The following is an 18,704-nucleotide window of genomic DNA, read 5'->3' on the forward strand; positions in this document are numbered from 1 at the left end:
CATCGATGCAACTGCGTCACCGGCATTATTCATTGTTACATTCCTGTTCTCGGGGCTGTCGGTTATATCCTTTGCAAACATCATTGATGGTCCGGCTGATCTGGTGTAATCATCCGAGTATCTCGCCAACCCGAGAATTGTTGTGGCAACGTCGACGTTATCATGAATTGTTTCAATTTCTTTTCCATCTATCATGTAAATAGCGGATTTAAATAACGCCATGATGCCGTTGTTAACAAATCCAACTCGGTCGCCGATTCCGTAGTTAGTGTTATCATTCTTTAAAAGCCTACCTTCAACTTCGATGAAGGCCTCAGCGGGCAAGAAGTATCTACTTGTATCCTGGACCTGTAGTTCAATTCTTCCGCGTTGGTTAGGATCACGTGCTTCATAAGAATAATATTGAAAATCACGTACAGAATCATCTTTAAGTACTGGTTTGGACATATCAAACGCGTCATTGGATTTTCGTGCAAACATTATTATTATTTGTGATGATCTAATTAAAATGTTATCGTCACCGGAAACCACTACCAGCTATCAAATTAGCAGTTACACTATCTTGCAACGCTTTGGAGGTAATTCCTGCTGTTGCGATCTCAGCTAATTTCTGATTTACGGCCTTATTTACTACGCTACTAACATTTGCCGGCATAGCTTCAGTGGATGGTAGTTTTACTGGCACCAACCTCTCGACTGGGTTTTTTTTTCGTATCAGCTGTGCTAGTCGATCCTTGATTGATTGAAATGCTTTCCCGGCAAGACTACCAACAGTGCCAATGGCTTTATCCTTGACAACATCAGCGGCTTTCATCGCGAATTGTTTTGCTAACGGTCCAGCTTTCGGAGCGATTCTTGTGACTAAATCCCTAACAACATCACCGACTCCATCTCCGTAAACAACCTCGTATACTGGTAATCGTGAGTTTACTACTCTGACACTTCTTGGTCTGCGAAAAGAATCGTGTAGTATCATTTTATTTAATTATTGTTTATCTAACTGAATTTGCTAGCAAATTTAATTATTAGTCGCTGTGGTAACCGTCTGCGAGTTCATCAATGAGCCCCCGGTAGATGCTGATATCCATGATGCCACGCTGAAATAGTCTCTGACAGATATCTGCGGCTTCATTTATAATTTCCGGAGAATTGTTTCCGGCACGTCTTCCTCCGATGAGAACTTCCAACCGTGATACATCATCGATGATATTATTAGGGCAGGCAATAAAACCGGATCCTAAACCCTCCCCTGTTGATGGTACAATTCTTGGGGATAAAATGTCTTGAGGCAAACTTTCAGAAGATGTTGTTAAGCTAATTATCGGCGACCTAGTTTGTTTGAATTTTTGGCCCCGCGGACTTCCTTCAGATGCAGCCTCGTATTCACTTAACGGAGTTAGGTCAGGATCTATTGCTCTTCGCCGTGAAGGATATTGTTGTCGTTCTGTGTGTTGCAACGGTGATTTTTCTTCTTGAGGTTGCGATGGTGGAATTTCAAGTTTACGTATAGCATCTACAAGTCTATCGTATTTTGTATCGTCCCTGCTGATTTGTTTTTTATTTTCACGTATACGATACGAATATTTGATAAAATTATCATCTGTCATAGAACCGTGTTCTGGGTTTAAAGACACATCTCTTCTAATCAATCCTAACAGTATTGTCTCAGGTAATTTCTCTTCTGGTACATTTTTAAGAAGTTCAATATAATCCGGCGTAAATCTTTTGGCGGGGTCAGTAATTCTCCCTGTTACTCGCTTACCAGCAGGTACTGACACAACAACTTCATCGGGTGGAGGCGGGGGTTTAAGTCCAGCTGAAATATCCTGTAAAATTTTCCTTTGCTCTATTAAAGCCTCTTTGGTAACAGCTGCGGATTTTTCAGTAGCTTTGGTCACGGGTTTAAATAATTCCTCCGTAGTCTCTGCAAAGCCTTCCCGTGCTTGCTGTCTTAGTTGTAATTTTTGTCTGACACTATCACGGACAGGAAGAAATTTCTGAATTGCTTCGAGACGTTCTCGAGCTAATCTAGTCGTATGTGCTTCTCCAATATTTGCCATTATTTATTTGTCAATGATTTAATTCCGCTAACATAAAAATGTTTTTCCTTGGAAACTCATTTCCCAGAGCAGCAGAGGGGATGGACCCGACCCATGGATTTTTCAATAACGACCCCGCCACGGAAACTGTTTCAGATTTATTGAAGTAACCCAAGTTGTCAGTGCAAACTCAACGAGTTTGTCCCTGGAAACTCTTCGAGTTTTCGGGGGACATTTTTTTTTGTCCTGTATTCTGAATAGAAGGGTTTATTTCGTCGAAATAAGCCCTCTATCGAGGAATAGTTTCCTGGAGGGGTTTATTGTGCAAAAAGTTTCGGTCTGTACAGCCCCTCTGCTGCTGCTCGGAATAAATCACGAAAATTGTAGGTTCTTTCGTTTTGTTTTTTTATTACAACCAGTATACGACTTTCATTTAATTTTTTAAAAAATATTTTTCTATAACATTTGAAATCGATTATTATTGATATGACGTAACTACTGGATCTAGCATGTCATGAACATGTGGGTTATGAGATTTGTACACTCGTGCAACTACCAATGCAAATCATAAGTAGCAGGTCAAATTTCATCAACGCCGTAGTTTTATTTTGTCTTTTAGCAGAATAAAGATATAACGATTCTAATACTCGCAATTTCTGATAAAATAAATAATTTTCATATCGATTTTATGCAGGCATGACTCGATTTAACAACGTTTAAGTTTGCTAGGCCATCTGCTGAGTGGCTACGTTTTACCGCCACGATGTTTGCCTATGTGATGCTAGACTGGTTTTCGTATCTTCCATATAAGAAAAGATTGGGATATCGAGCTGTCGATTGGAAATAAATAGTCTACTAGACGAATCTAATCCACTGAACATATGGATTGACCCAGAAAACATGTTTACGGAAAGCACCCAAATGATCCGTACTGCAACCTCCGAATATTCTGGTCAGAACTCGTTACATTTAACTCACGATCACTTCAGTTATGACTCAATTACATAATTGTTCCCGGCGTCAAAGTGGTGGTGGAACATTCCCTGGTTTTTCATGACTGTCATCAACAGTTGCAAAATTCAAGGTTGTTTCACGGTCGATAGACTGCTTTCCTGAGACACGTCTTATGTACGGCTTCTTTCCTAATAGACAGCTGTCGAGAGACTGCTTTCCTGAAACACGTCTTATGTATGGCTTCTTTCCTAATACAGATCTGTCGAGAGACTGCGTTCCTGAGACACGTCTTATGTACTACTTCTTTCCTAAGATACGTGCATTAGAATGGACCGACGACGTTTATTTATGTCATAACGACATATCAGAAGCACAAAAACCGAACTTCAAAAAATATTACTTACTGTTTGTGTCTATTTTCACCATGGCTTGTCTCACTTCCGCTTGTGTCATATTGAAACCGAGTGACCTCATTGCTTTCCCTAACTCATTAACTGACAAAGATTTATCCCCATTCTTGTCAAACATTTGGAACATCTCTTGTATTTCTGAAAATATATTAATTTAGTTGTGCGCTCATAATTTGACAACCAGTTTATGGCAAGATTTCCGACATCAATCAAATGCTGCTGAAAGCTCTACTAACAAACAAAAACAATGTAATGTATTAGATCTACTATTCTGTCAAACAATACATTACATTAGGCAGATCTTTACAACATGCCGTCAAATGGCATATGGTGATATTGGCTCCAAAATATTTTTAAAAGTGTCTTTTTGACATTACGTAGCCTGATCATTTTATTTACTAAACTGGTTCAATTTGGCTAAATACATGACCACGTGTACCTGGGGAAACTAAGATGATTCCGACCTGCATATGAAGGTCCCGTTACTTTCACCATTGCCATTTATACGCATGTGTAATCGAATTCTAAAATATGGCACACTTCACTAAAATAGTAGGTTCTAAACTTCTAAACGACCTGTATCGATATAACCATAGAAAATACTGGTGTAAATTTATCTCAAGTATGGTAGTTTGTTTAATGTTACTTCTTTCTTTCTCAAAATCTGACAGATCAAAAAGATATCCGCTAAATGTGTTTGTAGAAAATAGATACAATGTTGCAAATACAGTATTATATCTGTCTATATATATATATATATATATATATATATATATATATATATATATATATATATATATATATTAGACTCTTTTAAAATACCCAAACACTGCATCAATTATAATTCAGAGTGGTAGAACAGAAGCTGTAAAAACATGTGTAGCAGCACTAGCAGTAATACTGTGGAAATAGTAGTGGAGGTAGTAGTAGTTTATGTTGTAGCTTTCACTACTGTCAGTATAACAAATCAATTTAAACAGGATTATGAATTTCAAGCGAAAGATATATACCTGTATCCAGATCACTTGCATTGATCTTCTTTCTTGTTGCCTGAAAATAATATACATTGCAGACTCGTTATATTTTGTTGTTGGATTTTCAGATTGAAAGCGGTAGGGTGGGGGTGCTTTGGAATTTCTTCCAATGATTAGTCACTGTTGTTATTGCCCCTGAAGATCATGCATGCCAACACCTTAAGTCAAGAAATGGGTTTACAATTTTCAGCAATCATCGTGTCAGCTTGGCTCATTTGTAAATGAATGCTCAGTTGCTGCAACTCACATACAAAAGGCAAATTTATCATAAAAGCATACGAATATTTAAGATAACCTCATGCTGTTACAGGAAGTTTCAATAATAACTGGGTGCTTGGCCCGCCGTCATGCCTAACAAGAAAGATGGGGTTGGGTTTGGGGCGGGAAATAAAACGGAAACGTCGTTTAAAAAGCACGTGCTGATAATGTACATATCTGCAATTTATCTCACCAATATTGTTTTAAAATTCCGTTGACATAGGATGTTTATTAGATGTAAAGTTATTTAAATCTACTTCCCTAAATGGATAATTAATGAACATGAACGTTTGTCTATGCAATTAATGTACCTATCGAAAGTTTGGCTGTCCATGCCGGTGAAAAAGAGTCGTCCTATATATTATGTTAGAGTGATGAGTAGATACAAATGGGTGGCGGATTCCCCGACCCAATTAACTCTTTTTATACAATCAACACACACACACACACACACACACACACACACCGTCCCTCGATGGAAGGCGTTCACTGAATACACTAACCTGACGTTGCTGTAAAACAGGTATAGGGACGAAAGTAATAGGAAAGGATGAGCCATTGTAAAATGTTTATACATTTCACTTTTTCCATCGATCACATTTTCAAAGATAATTCCCTCGATTTATATTATACTCAGGATTCACAACAACAACAATAACAACTGTAATGGTAAAGAAAGAATTAGAAACAGCAACAATAATCGTAGCGGTACATGCATAAACAGCATTAGTTTACTCGTAGTAGTAGTAGCGACAGAAGTAACAATGGTAGTCATAGTAGAGGTAACAACAGCAACAGTGGCAGTATTAGTAGCAGTAGTACTAGTGGCTGTTGTAGAGGAAACAACAGCAACAATAATAGCAGCACCAGTAATGTTAATAATAGCGGCAACAACAGTAATTGTAGTAGCAACAGAAGCAACGACAACAGCAGTTCTAGATGGAGCAGTAGCAATTGTAGAAGTTGAAGCAGCATAACTGTAGTAGTAGTAGCAAGCGAGGCAACAGCAGCAATAGTAGTAGCAATGGCATGATTAATAATATTCTGCATCTGAGTTGGATGCTCTTATCACTTAGGGATGTCGTGGGTTCGATCCCCGGCCGAGTCATGCCAAAGATTTACAAATTTGGTACTAACATCTGCCTTGCTTGGCGCTCAGCATTAATAGGTTTGTGTTAGGACTGGTCAGCCTGGTGTCAGGATAATGTGACTGGGTGGTACATCATGCTACATGTCTGCGGCATGATGTCCCAGTTCTATACATCACTTTACACTGTCACACTGCAGACATCGAAGCGATATGACTGAAAAGGTGTTAAAGCTACGTTAAAAATCAAAATCTCTCTCTCTCTCTCACGCACACACACACACACACAGAGAGTTGCCACTTAGGCCACCGGAGCGGTGCATTGTAGGTAACAGTAGTAGTAAAGCTAAAAACAGCGATAGCAGCAGTTGTAGTAGTAGTAGTCGTCGTAATTTATTTATGCAAATCAGTATTAAAGATTACATCCCTGTATCTTATAAAGGCCATAATGTTATCTTCCGATCAAACGAGATACAAGGTATGCCCCTGTAACATGCCAATAATCCATGAAATTCATCCTATATACGACAATCAGTCGAAATGAGGTGATTATAAATTTACATTATGTAAACGCACTGGAGTGTCAATACATAATGAGTATCTCTGAAATATAGAACCCGGTAGTTGTTATCTTGATCTGAATATCTTATGACCTAAATGACCTAGAGCTTACCTTTAAATAATAGCATGTATTTACGCTGACCGTACAAATCCAGTCTATTGGTCTAGCGAGCAGACTGGTTAACTATCAAATTGTCATTAATTATATCACATATTTCTTTTAGATAATTGGCTGAAACCGAACTGTTCCTGACAACATCATTGAACATCGTATCAATTTTCAAACATAGTCATGGCCTCTTAGGTGCCATACAAATAAAAGGCTTATGTAAGTTTTGCCCTTTTTTTTTTCTGTTAAGTCTTTTAGATTCGTTATTAAGTTAACTGGTATATTCTCCTGCACTTGTTTTGGTCTTTGCTTTTGATGTTTTTCGTTGTTTTTATTATGGACCGTACACTTGCAGTTCTTTATTTTTCGAAAATTTATTTCACCCAGCCAACTACTTTTTCTGTAGAATACATCACATAATATATGCATTCATAAGCCGTCAGTGGCATTTCTTACTTTGAGTTTTATTTACTGGTTCTAAGTCTGTAAATATTACAATAATTGTAGTTTTGTTATTCGATTACGATAGATTTTACCTTTTTTGTTGCACCAGTCTATCATATGCATTATTGTATTACATGTATCAGTCAATATTTCCTGATACTTTAGTTGATAAAGGCATAGTTCATATGTATTAAGTACTCGTGGTTTTCTTGCGATATTATTCAGTTCATCTCGGTACAAAATATGTACCACGACATTGAATCTATCTTTTCCATGTTAATCCAAATCTGCCATGATTATTCATCTTTTCCATGTTAATCCATCTTTACCGTGTTAATATTTTTCCAAGTTAATCCATATTTTCCATGTAAATCCATATTTTCCTTTTTACGTTGATTACTGTGCATCTATGTTACTATCACACACACACACACACACACACACATACACACTATCCTTACCGAAACACTGTTTACGTCATGAGCCACATCAATGGTTCTGAGAATTAGAATTTTATTTTCAGAAACTAATTTTAAAAGATAAAACTTAGGTGAACCTATTGCTGTAACATCTTGATTTAAGCATTTCTTTGTAATTTTTGTATTATTTTGTTTAATTGTGTATTTTCTGAATATTCTTCTCTAAAATTGTACATTAAAGACAAACATTACATTCAAATAGAAGATGTAATTCGTCTCTTGCTTAGTGGATATGGCACAAACTACATGTTCGTTCATCTTGAGGAAAGGGTCAATTCGTCTTCTGATTCGTGGATTTGGCATAAATTACATGTTCGTTCATCTTGAGGAAAGGGTCAATTCGTCTTCTGATTGGTGGATTTGGCGCAACGTACATATTTGTTCGGCTCGAAAAATAGTTTGCCTGCTACAAGCATTAGTTTGTAAGTTATGATTTCATGTTCCAAATTATATAAGGATTTTCTTATATATATCAAGTCAACAGAGAGGGTTGTGTTCAAACAGCAATTCTGTTTTAGATATAATATTATTTACGCCTTTAGATGACTTATTCAGATGAATATTATTCAAGCCTTGAGATGACTTATTCGAATGAATATCATTCAAGTCATAAGATGACTTATTCAAATGAATATTATTCAGGCCTTGAGATGACTTATTCAAATGAATATCCCAAGTCTGGATGAACTGAACCCTTAATCGTCTCTCGACTTCCTTAACTAACCTTAGCGGATTATGCCTGGAATTTTCTCATGGTCGTCCCAAATAGGTGCAAAAACCACGTCTTCATTTTCTTTTTTGACTATTTTTATTAATCTTCTAGAATGATTCTGTTTAGGAGAATAATGCATCTCAATGACGAGTAAATAAAAAATGTTGTTTCCTTTACTGTCTTTACTTTTATGCATCCCCACCCACCTCGGCCCGCAAAAAGAAAAGAAGAAAAAAAAAACGTTACCGAATATTTTCACTAATGTCGAGATTGTTAATCTCCCTAGTTCTCCATATATCATACAATTTGTTTGGGGTTTTATTCTTACGGACAAACAGGCACATTTTTTTAAATGGTTTAAATGTAACATTTCCAATAGCTCAGTACCTTTTAAAACATCGTATTTCACATCCACAAGACTAAATTTGTTAATATTAATTGATTTGAACATCTTCAGCTAGCAGTGTCTTGGAAGTGATACATTGTGAAATGTTCATTGCACGCCAAACATAGTTTTCTAAAAAGGAAATTAATCTTAATTTTCTATTTTTTATTTTATTTTGTTTGTTTATTTATTTATTTATTTATTTATTTATTTATTATATCCGTGCTTGCCATCGGAAGAGTTTTATATACTGTTAGCTTTAAGTCCTGAGTAGGAAATCAAAGACAACCTTGATGTTCCTGCACAGAAGGAACCCGTCATAAACGGCCAGACATATGCATTCACAGAAGGAACCCGTCGTAAACGGGCAGACATATGCATTCACAGAATGGAATCCGTCGTAAAAGGGCAAACGTATGCATTCACAGAATGGAACCCATGATAAACCACCAGGTATAAGCATCCGAAGACAGGAAACCATTGTAAACGAGAAGTACGCAATCACAGATGTAAAACCGTTATGAAAGGCCAACGTGTGCATTTGCAGATGAGAAACCGTTATAAAAGCCCAACGGTTGCATTTACAAATAAGAATCCGTTATAAATGGGTATACGTGTGCATTTGCAGACGAGAAACCGTTATAAAAGCCCAACGTGTGCATTTGCAGATAAGAATCCGTTATAAATGGCTATACGTGTGCATTTGCAGATGGGAAACCGTTATAAAAGGCCAACGTGTGCATTTGCAGATAAGAATCCGTAATAAATGGGTATGCGTGTGCATTTGCAGATAAGAATCCGTTATTAATGGTTATACGTGTGCATTTGCAGATAAGAATCCGTTATAAATGGGTATGCGTGTGCATTTGCAGATAAGAATCCGTTATAAATGGGTATACGTGTGCATTTGCAGATGAGAATCCGTTATAAAAGGCCAACGTGTGCATTTGCAGATAAGAATCCGTTATAAATGGGTATACGTGTGCATTTGCTGATAAGAATCCGTTATAAATGGGTATACGTGTGCATTTGCAGATAAGAATCCGTTATAAATGGGTATACGTGTGCATTTGCTGATAAGAATCCGTTATAAATGGGTATACGTGTGCATTTGCTGATAAGAATCCGTTATAAATGGGTATACGTGTGCATTTGCTGATAAGAATCCGTTATAAATGGGTATACGTGTGCATTTGCAGATAAGAATCCGTTATAAATGGGTATACGTGTGCATTTGCAGATGAGAAACCGCTATAAAAGGCCAACGTGTGCATTTACAGATGTGAACCAATAAAACGTTTGCAGTAGCAGATGGAACCCCGTTATAATTAGACAGATACATACATATAAACGGGCGGACATGTCTATTCATAAAGAGAAACCCGTCATAACTGAACAGACGCTATTGGAAAAAAAGAGAAAATACTTTCCAGTTTCAAAGTACCAATAAGCGTATCTCTAGCGATTATCATGCGGCAATAGGAGTGGTTCTCAGTAATTTGATTTACATATAATGACCTAACCTGGTAGGGGTCGTATACACTGTATAGCGCAGACGAGTTTAATCAATTTTAAGCGCGTATAACATTTATAGCTTGAACAGTAATAATATCACGTCCCTGTAGAATAACTGTATTTACAAGTATTGATATCTCTGCGAGAAAAAAGAATAATCAGAGAGCATACGACGAAAGAAGTGATCAAACTCTCACGATAACCATTAATTTCATGGAGAAATGAATGTATTTAGCTCGTCCAATAATTCATTCCTTTGACCGCGATAAAATGTAAGATTAAAATTTGATTAATGTAGGACAAACCAAAACTACTTAGGTGACTACTTGTTTTGATGTTTGCTATCGAAAGGACTTGGAACCCCGAGTGGCCGAGTAGTCTAAAGCGCTTACCGTTCCGGAACACTGCCATCTCACCTCTGTCTGTGTGGGTTCGAGTCCAGGGCTCGGCTAGCGTGGGTACGTGGGAAAGCCTGCCAGTAGCTTTTCGTGGGTCGGTGGTTCTTCCCTGGGTTTTCCAGGGTTCTTCCTCCACCAGTTATGGCGTTAAACCCTAGAATAACAACATCAAACGGACTCACAAGAACAGTATGATACTCTATTTTAATTAGTACACAAAGCCTGTGGTCTTTGGCTGTGTTCCTGTAACTACCTAATATAATAAACCTTGAAGAACTATATTCGGAATCCACGAGTATTATCTTACTATTATCAATACTATATACCAGCCATCATCAATCAGTTTGAAAGAATCGATGCATATGTTTGTGGGATATTTCCCATAAATATATATATAAATAAACTATTTGCGGTTTAATAAGAGTAATGTGACATATCCTCCGATTTCCGGTCCCCAGTTTATGTAAAAATTCTTAGGGGGCGCTCACCAGTTATAATTTACATTTGAGAGAGTGACGTATGTAAGATGAAATTGTTTGGATTTAAAACACGTACAGTGGAGAGAATTTTGGCATACCTCTGTGCTGCTTTAATGTAATTTGGCTGATATTTCTTTTGATATTGTACTTTTGGAAACTGTAAATGATCTAAGCACACTGCTAACTAAATTGCCTGTTCCCTTGTGCTCCAAAAATCAGTCTAAAGTACATTATCCTTAGCAGCTATTAAAATAGGAAAAATGAATTTTGACAGACTAGACAATACCAGCTCCTGAAAGTGCAATGAATGAATTACCAAATACTAGTATATAAAATGTAAAACAAAAGTTATCAGCTCTTTTTTTCACAATTTACCTCTGATGTCCAGGAAGTGAAAATAACCAAGTGGAGCTAGCACTTTGTTGATAGATGCACATCTGGAGCAAGGCCAAGCGGTATACTATATAATCCATATTACACCCATCAATCATACACCAAAATAAAGGGAATTAAAGGTTCTTTGAACAATATCTTAGCTATACAAGGTCTTTTTTAAATTTCCAGTATAACCAGTGAGGAAACCCAGGGAAATTCTTTTTCTTAAAAATTCTAACCCGATGCAAAATATGAAACTGTAGAGCGCCACCTTACCAGGCTTCCGGTCCCCAGTTTATGTAAAAACTCATACCGATTTCTGGTCCCCAGTTAAAGTTGAAATACTTACCCGGATTCCGGTCCCGAGCTTATGTTAAGTCTCATACGGAAAGTATTCTTTGGTCCAGTACTTTCATACTTATACTGCTTAGGGTCGTACACTGTGATGATATACTTCGTTTCCATGGTAAGATTTGTTTAATAAAAATAATGAATATGTTAAATTCTTAATATCAAAAGAAACAGTTATGCAACTTGTTCCGTATGTGTACATAGTTTGTTTGAAATACTAATATTCTGAACGTTTTAGATTTATGCTCCGGACACGAAAATGTGTATGGACTGACGGATATACAAAGAGATGGGTGCAAAAAGAGCTATACTCCCCACCTGTTAAATAATGCGTGAGCTAGGGATAAAACAACGTGCCATCTCATTTCATCTCCATGGCAAAATGTCTGAAGATATAATGATATATCGACGATTTCATATGTATGAATTTCCCATATACACACGTACAGAGGGAAGTGGTGTACTTAGTCAGTTTTCTTCCAGAAAGGGAAATGTAATGGTGGATAGGCTATGTGCAGACAAATGGACAAACACGTTAAAAATATTTACAGTTATTGTCTACTATGTTTACAAAATTGCATAAGGATATTTTAAACTAACTTTGCCCAGGACACAATTGATGGATGGATGGATGGATGGATAAGGACGTTAAAAAGAAATTCAAAACCGAAGAATTTTGAATAGGAAATAAACATCAGTACCACTAGTCTAGCATGTGTATTTAGATTCATGGTGATATCTTGAGGGATTTGAGTTTCGTTCCTAAAACGAAAGCGAGAAGGATCGATGTATAAGCATATAAATGGATCGAAAATGTTGCAAATGTTGAAGTAAAGAAACTATGATAGCAAAAGACTTATATGTACCATAGTCCAGTAAGACTGCCAAATGTCAAAGAAGATATCTTAAATGGTTTTGATAATTTGCCCCAGAAATTAAAGTTCGTAACGGACGGATGAATGGACAGATAAACACACAAAAGCATTAAATATAATGAAACTGAAGAATATAAATAGCATAAGACAGATTTAAACCACAAATAAAAAAAAATCTTAAACATTTATCCTCCTGTCCTTTTGTTTAATTCTATCAGGCGGGGTGGAGTGTCTGACCCGTGAGAAAATTTCAATGTACAATTTGTTTTCCATGCAATGCCTAAAGAAGCATTTAAATCAAATAAATATGTCCTACTTGTTGAAACCCAGTGTTTTGTTACTCAGTTGGCCTATACGGTCAGATTACAAGAGATATTCTAGAGGTAATTGTATGATATGAACGCAACAAAGATCGATATCGATCGTTTATCGCTCAATCTGTAAGGGCTTTAATGTGAGCGTATTTTCGACTTGATACTTTTACTGTCGGTATAACGATAAATTATACAGGCTAACCTGTAGTCTTATTAAAATAGATTTATGCGTCCAAAAAGAAAACATACTTGATAGTGTATTACGCACAAGGAACTGTTGTAAGAGTAGTTGTGTTACTGTAGTCGCTTTTGTTATTTGTATTGTAAGCGTGAAGCCTAAATGCGTCATCAAAATTCTGTTCAAGTTTGCCATCACCTTTCGATTATAGGAGGCGCTCTATATATTTTGCACATCTGAGAGAGTAACAGGTGTAAGGTGAAGTTGTTTGCATTTGCAACCTTTCACAATGGAGAGAATGTTGGCATACATATATGTTACTTTCATGTACTGTGGCTGCAATTTATTTGGATATTGTACCTGTGAAAATTATACATGATCTAAGTACACAGCTAACCAAAATACCTGCTTTCATGTGCTCGAAAAATCAGCCTGAATTAAACTCAAGTACACTATCTTTAGAAGTTATTAAAATTGGGAGACACATTTTGCAAGACTAGACAATTACAGCTTCTAAAAGTGCAATGAATTAATCACCAAAATATATCAAATGTATAATTAAAAAAGTATCGGCCATTTTTGTACAATTTACCTCCAAAGACCATGAAGTCAAAACGACAAGCGGAGCTAGCAGTTTTATTTAAAGTGCACATCTGAAGTAGGTCAAGCTTTATATTCTGTAACCCATATTACACCTATCGATCATACACCAAATAAAGGGAATAACAAGTACTTTTAACAATACCTAAGATACACAAGGTCTTTTCTAAATATCCATTATAACTAGTGAGGAAAACATGAGAACACTCTTTTTCGTTAAATATCTAAACCTATGCAAATTAGGAAAATGTAAACATTATATAATTAAACCAAATGTACATTTAAAAACTTTGGCTTCTTCGAGAAGATAATTGGCTCGGATCTTATGCCTTTATGCATTTGAGTCTGAGGATGAACCAAATCCTTGTAGTCGGTCATTTTTGTTTTATAACTAAATATTACTTGATAGTACTAAGTTAAAATTTATTTCCAAGATTGTCCAAGCTTAATTGCAAGACATTCTATGGCAGTATGCTAATGGGACTTTAGAATTTTCAGGTCTGATGAAGGAAAATGTGCGTGAACGAATTCTTTTCACCAGCCGGGGACAGGGTTCAGGCTAAGAGTAGCCCGTATGATAATATTATGGTATGCAGTTAGTTGCGCATTGTTGTTGCTGTTGTGGGATTCTTACCATCTTTTCAGCACATGATAGGCTCTAAATGTCGGCTAGTATATCTTGAGGAGGAATAACCACAGAAACCCCGGAAAGAGCTACCGACCCACGGTTCGCTACAGGCAGACTTTCTCGCATACCCACGATAGCCAAGCCCGAGATTCAAACCCACACAGACCGAGGTGATGTATAAGTGATCCGTAAATGCGAACGCCCTAGACCATTCGGCCACCCATGGGCCTCTTGTGCTTTGTAAAAAGGTAAATACAATGTTTGCGACAGAACAGTAGTCTGCCTTGGCGATTGCGGGGTAAAGGTCGTATGATAGTTATCTCTATACCCAGTGTGATCAAAACTTCTCTTCCAAGTGAAGTATATATTTCATTGTAAATAGGAAAACCTGAACAATAGTTATGGGGAAGGGGCCGCTGGTCGACCGGAAATAGAAACACCATTGCAGATGGACTTGACTTCAGTAGTCTAGTTTTTGTCTCGCAGAAATAGCGAAGGTAGTCCAACTGATTCTGGTACAGATAACGTTTAAAGACTCGTACATACAATAGAGTCAAATGCTGTTGCAGACAATAGTGGTCAACCAGTGATACAGACTATAGCATTTTAACTCCTGGTGGATCGATGTCATTTCTAACATCGGTTTAAATCTATGATTAAATTTTCGGCAAATTAGTATCTCTTACGTTTTATCAATGATGTACGTGATAGTTTTTACATGCATACGTAAGTGATATTAATGCATTATGTTTGATATTTATTGCTTACATGCGAACGTTTGTAATGTTATTAGCATAAATCGTTGCTTAATGTCCATAAAAGTATAAGTATAACTAAGCATATCTATTGCGTGCGTCACTGCTTCTTCGGAAAATGATAGAAGTACATGCATTAGACCTTTCATTATGAGAAAGCCATATGTATGGGCGGATGAAAGGGCCAAAACAAAATACGTCAACGAAAGATTCATGAAATAAATCTGGAAGAAAACTTTTTATTTAAAAGTTGAAGGGACATTACAAGAAAATATATGACATCCTCGCAAATTTGAAGAAAATAAAAACATAAGTAATAAAAAGAAATAAACAAGCAAGTACATGAATGTAAATCTGAAAAACATCGCTCCAGTTTATAAAAACATTACAAAGAATGTTTGCACACAAGAAACATCACTGAAAAGCAAAAGACATAACCACGCAGATAATTACCGTGAAGTGTGTGTGTGTGTGTGTGTGTGTGTGTGTGTGTGTGTGTGTAAAGAGAGAAAAGAGAAATACATAAAGTAGAGATTGCTCGTAACCAGTTTTAATTGCGTATCTGATTTGGGGGGGGGGGGTCATGAAAATAATGTCAGATATCCACCTGACATTTCCTTCGAGGTCCATCGCTAACCTAGAGATTTGATCATATGGCCAAAATGAATAAATCAGCAAGGGATGTTGAGTTTTTAAAACACTATATAATTTATTTTTTGTTTCTACAGTTAAACTATATGTACCACCAAACGTCTTTTTAAGCAGCGATTTCAATAACGTACTTGCTAAGATGGGACCTTACACTTCAGTGTATGTGTGTGTGTGTGTGTGTGTGTGATGACCCGCTTTTCTTTAATTGTAACTATTGACATTTTCGGTGATTTATTGTGACAAATTGGAACGATTTCTTCAATTTTAGAACCATTTGCTTTAGAACGTTCACGTACAACCTTTTGAAATGCTGACGATTTTATTTACCTCTATAGTTTCATTTAAATATGTGCTGATGTCCTCTCTCTCTCTCTCTCTCTCTCTCCTGCTGATATTAACATGCATGTCCTTCTTGATGAGTAATGTCTTTCATTGTTCATTTAGATTTTTTTCTCAGACTGACGTTTTAGAATGTGCTTCCGTAGAAAACAAGATGATTCATACTTTCTTATCATTCGGCAAGTAAGTGGAGCAGTCGTTATTGTCCTTCGGGGTCTAATATCAAATTATCGATTTCAAGTGATGCAATGCAAAACATATGGTGCGGAAAATCGATATGATAGGATCTGAAGCAAGTGACAGTGCTTTGGTAACAAATGTTCTTTTAGCACAAAATTAAATTGCATTGACATATGGCTCAGGTAATATTACAAGGTAAAATAATCAATAAAGATAACTGAAAATTGACACGTAGAAATGATCACATCATACAAAGTGTAACATAATAGATTTTTATCAAGTTGGTGCATGCCATTTAGAGATATATATAATGTCTACGCACGCACGGATTGTGTGTACATAACCAGATCATTGGATCGACGGAAACTACATAAAACCGTTTGAAAGACTACCTGCGGATGGATCTACACGACAGACAGACAGATAGGCACGCAGATAAACGTTCACACTTTTATTCATTATCCATCCATCCAACCATTCATCCATCCATCCGTTGACACACACACACACACACACACACACACATACATACATGCATACATACATACATACTTTGATTCAGAGATTCAAATGAGATAAGTCAACAGAAGCAGTTATCAATTTTTTTTTAAAAGCATCTCTAAATGGGACACACAAACAGAAATAGGACACACAAACAGGATTTGATGATGAAAAGAATATATATTCGATTATCAATATTCCACTGAAGTCACTGAAACGCGCTCTTAAAAGACAAAGATAATTAATATATCTCTTTGTGATCAATACTACTACTAATAATAATAATCTGTATCGTTATCATCATCATTTTCGCCATCGTCATTAGCATCATGCATTTTATTTAAAGAAGGTAACTCAGTGAGTGAATATACTTATATTGTCCAAGTCCATTGTTGCAACAAAAACATGCAAAAGAAGACAAAAATAGCTTCAAAAGCAAACTAAGGAAAAACGATTCCTTTCACTATGAAGATACATATTTACCCATCCCCAATGTTCTTAAATACATGCATTGACATTGATATGAAATTACAGAGGCTATTATTTGAATATAGATATCGTGGTTGCACATTGATGTATCTGACACCTCGATAATCTGACACACCGATAATCTGACACCTCGTTAATCTGACAGCAATCCAGTTAAGTCATTTACTGTTTCCATCGTCAGCTCATGGCCAATACGTAACGAAACTGTTTAATGTATTCATGTAAACCACCACAAACGTGTGATAAGTTCGTATTAATCAATTCCTATTTTCTCAAAGTAAGATATAGTATTTATAGTATTTGCTTACCATTTCGGTGTTATCTCAAAGTCGGCACACGAAGAAGAAAAATCGTAGTGTCCTGGTCAGGTCCGATCAATCATTAAACCAGAGTAGCTGATGTGCCGTATGTAAATTTGATGAATCTGTTTATCAAGGGAATACAATCCCCATGAAAGACGATTCTAAACAAAGCCCTTGGACTGAACTGTGGGACGGCTTATTCAGGCGACCTCTGTTTTATTGAGTTTTATAATTGATAGGGTGTTCAATTCAAACCGGAAAAATGAGATCTTCTGTCCATGTTTACTAATGAACAATCAGACCATTTACAAGACCGGTTCAATAAATACGAATGTGCATTTCAATATTTACGAGAAGTAACTGACTTGCTACTTTAAAGAAGGTTTGGTTAGACGGGGCGAGTTTTTGTCACCACCGCGTCCAATCATTCTAGCCGCGCTATACACGAATCCGCCTAAATATACGTATTTGTTATATCTGCCAAATGAAGATCTCCACTTCGTTCCCTTAAAAACATACTTTGTTCTCAGACTATCAGGTTCTCGACTGTACACAATAAAGTACAGAAATGCAACTGAATACCATGCAATCCAACTTGAAACCTACCGTATTATTGTGTACTGTTATAGTTCATCTATCATCTGAGTGATAGTTGAAAGATTATACACATAGGCACGTGTTGAAAGACATGTGACATGTATGTATGGGGTGTTATTTTTCCCTGTATTACAAATACTACCTACCACATTTGGTAATATCTGTAACTATTCTGCTTTTCAAACTGTTGACATAATTTCATTATTTCCTGTTCACTGTGTATATATATTTATTTCGAAACATTCAGTAATAGTACAACAAAATAATTGCATATTGATTACGAAATACTACTAATATTACTTACATATGTTGTAATGTTCTTGCCTGTATAAGTTTTAGTCTGATGTGTTTCAGACCTTTCCGTGGCAACTGAATCGGCTCTAACTAAACCACATGTTTGGTTGTGTTTATTAAATATCGAAATAGGTGAACTGAATTATTCCGAATGAAAGATTTTGGCTTTTTGCGCATTATGGCACAGCAACATAAGTAGGAATATGACGTAAAGTGTCCTGCCCAAAAATATACCATTGTGGCCGACACGACCTGACACAGTATTCGGGTTCTAATCCGTAATAATTTGCTCACAAGTCGGCCCCGCCATTCACTGAGCCAACGCGACATCTTGAAACGAAAAGAAACCCGACGTACGAGTGGTAATTGTAATATGCAGTAGTAATGTTAATAATAATAATAATAATAATA

At 36.5% G+C, this 18,704-nt stretch overlaps 1 protein-coding gene across 1 annotated transcript in view; it reads right to left on the minus strand.

Annotated features, from left to right (window-relative positions):
* Positions 1-18,383, minus strand: part of LOC149769937 (uncharacterized) — a 40,411-nt gene extending 22,028 nt beyond the window's left edge. Inside the window, exons 1-3 of the mRNA XM_089949639.1 lie at positions 18,304-18,383; positions 4,414-4,453; positions 3,398-3,541 (exon numbers count right to left, since the gene is read on the minus strand). Of these exons, the coding sequence (XP_089805765.1) occupies positions 3,398-3,530 (133 nt within the window). The 5' untranslated portion in view covers positions 3,531-3,541; positions 4,414-4,453; positions 18,304-18,383. The remainder of the gene's footprint in view (positions 1-3,397; positions 3,542-4,413; positions 4,454-18,303) is intronic.
* Positions 18,384-18,704: the final 321 nt, after the last annotated feature.

The sequence above is a fragment of the Sinohyriopsis cumingii genome, unplaced genomic scaffold (genome assembly GCF_028554795.1).
Source record: "Sinohyriopsis cumingii isolate HCF-2022 unplaced genomic scaffold, ASM2855479v2 utg002988l, whole genome shotgun sequence".
In the NCBI taxonomy this organism is placed as follows: Eukaryota; Metazoa; Mollusca; class Bivalvia; order Unionida; family Unionidae; genus Sinohyriopsis; species Sinohyriopsis cumingii.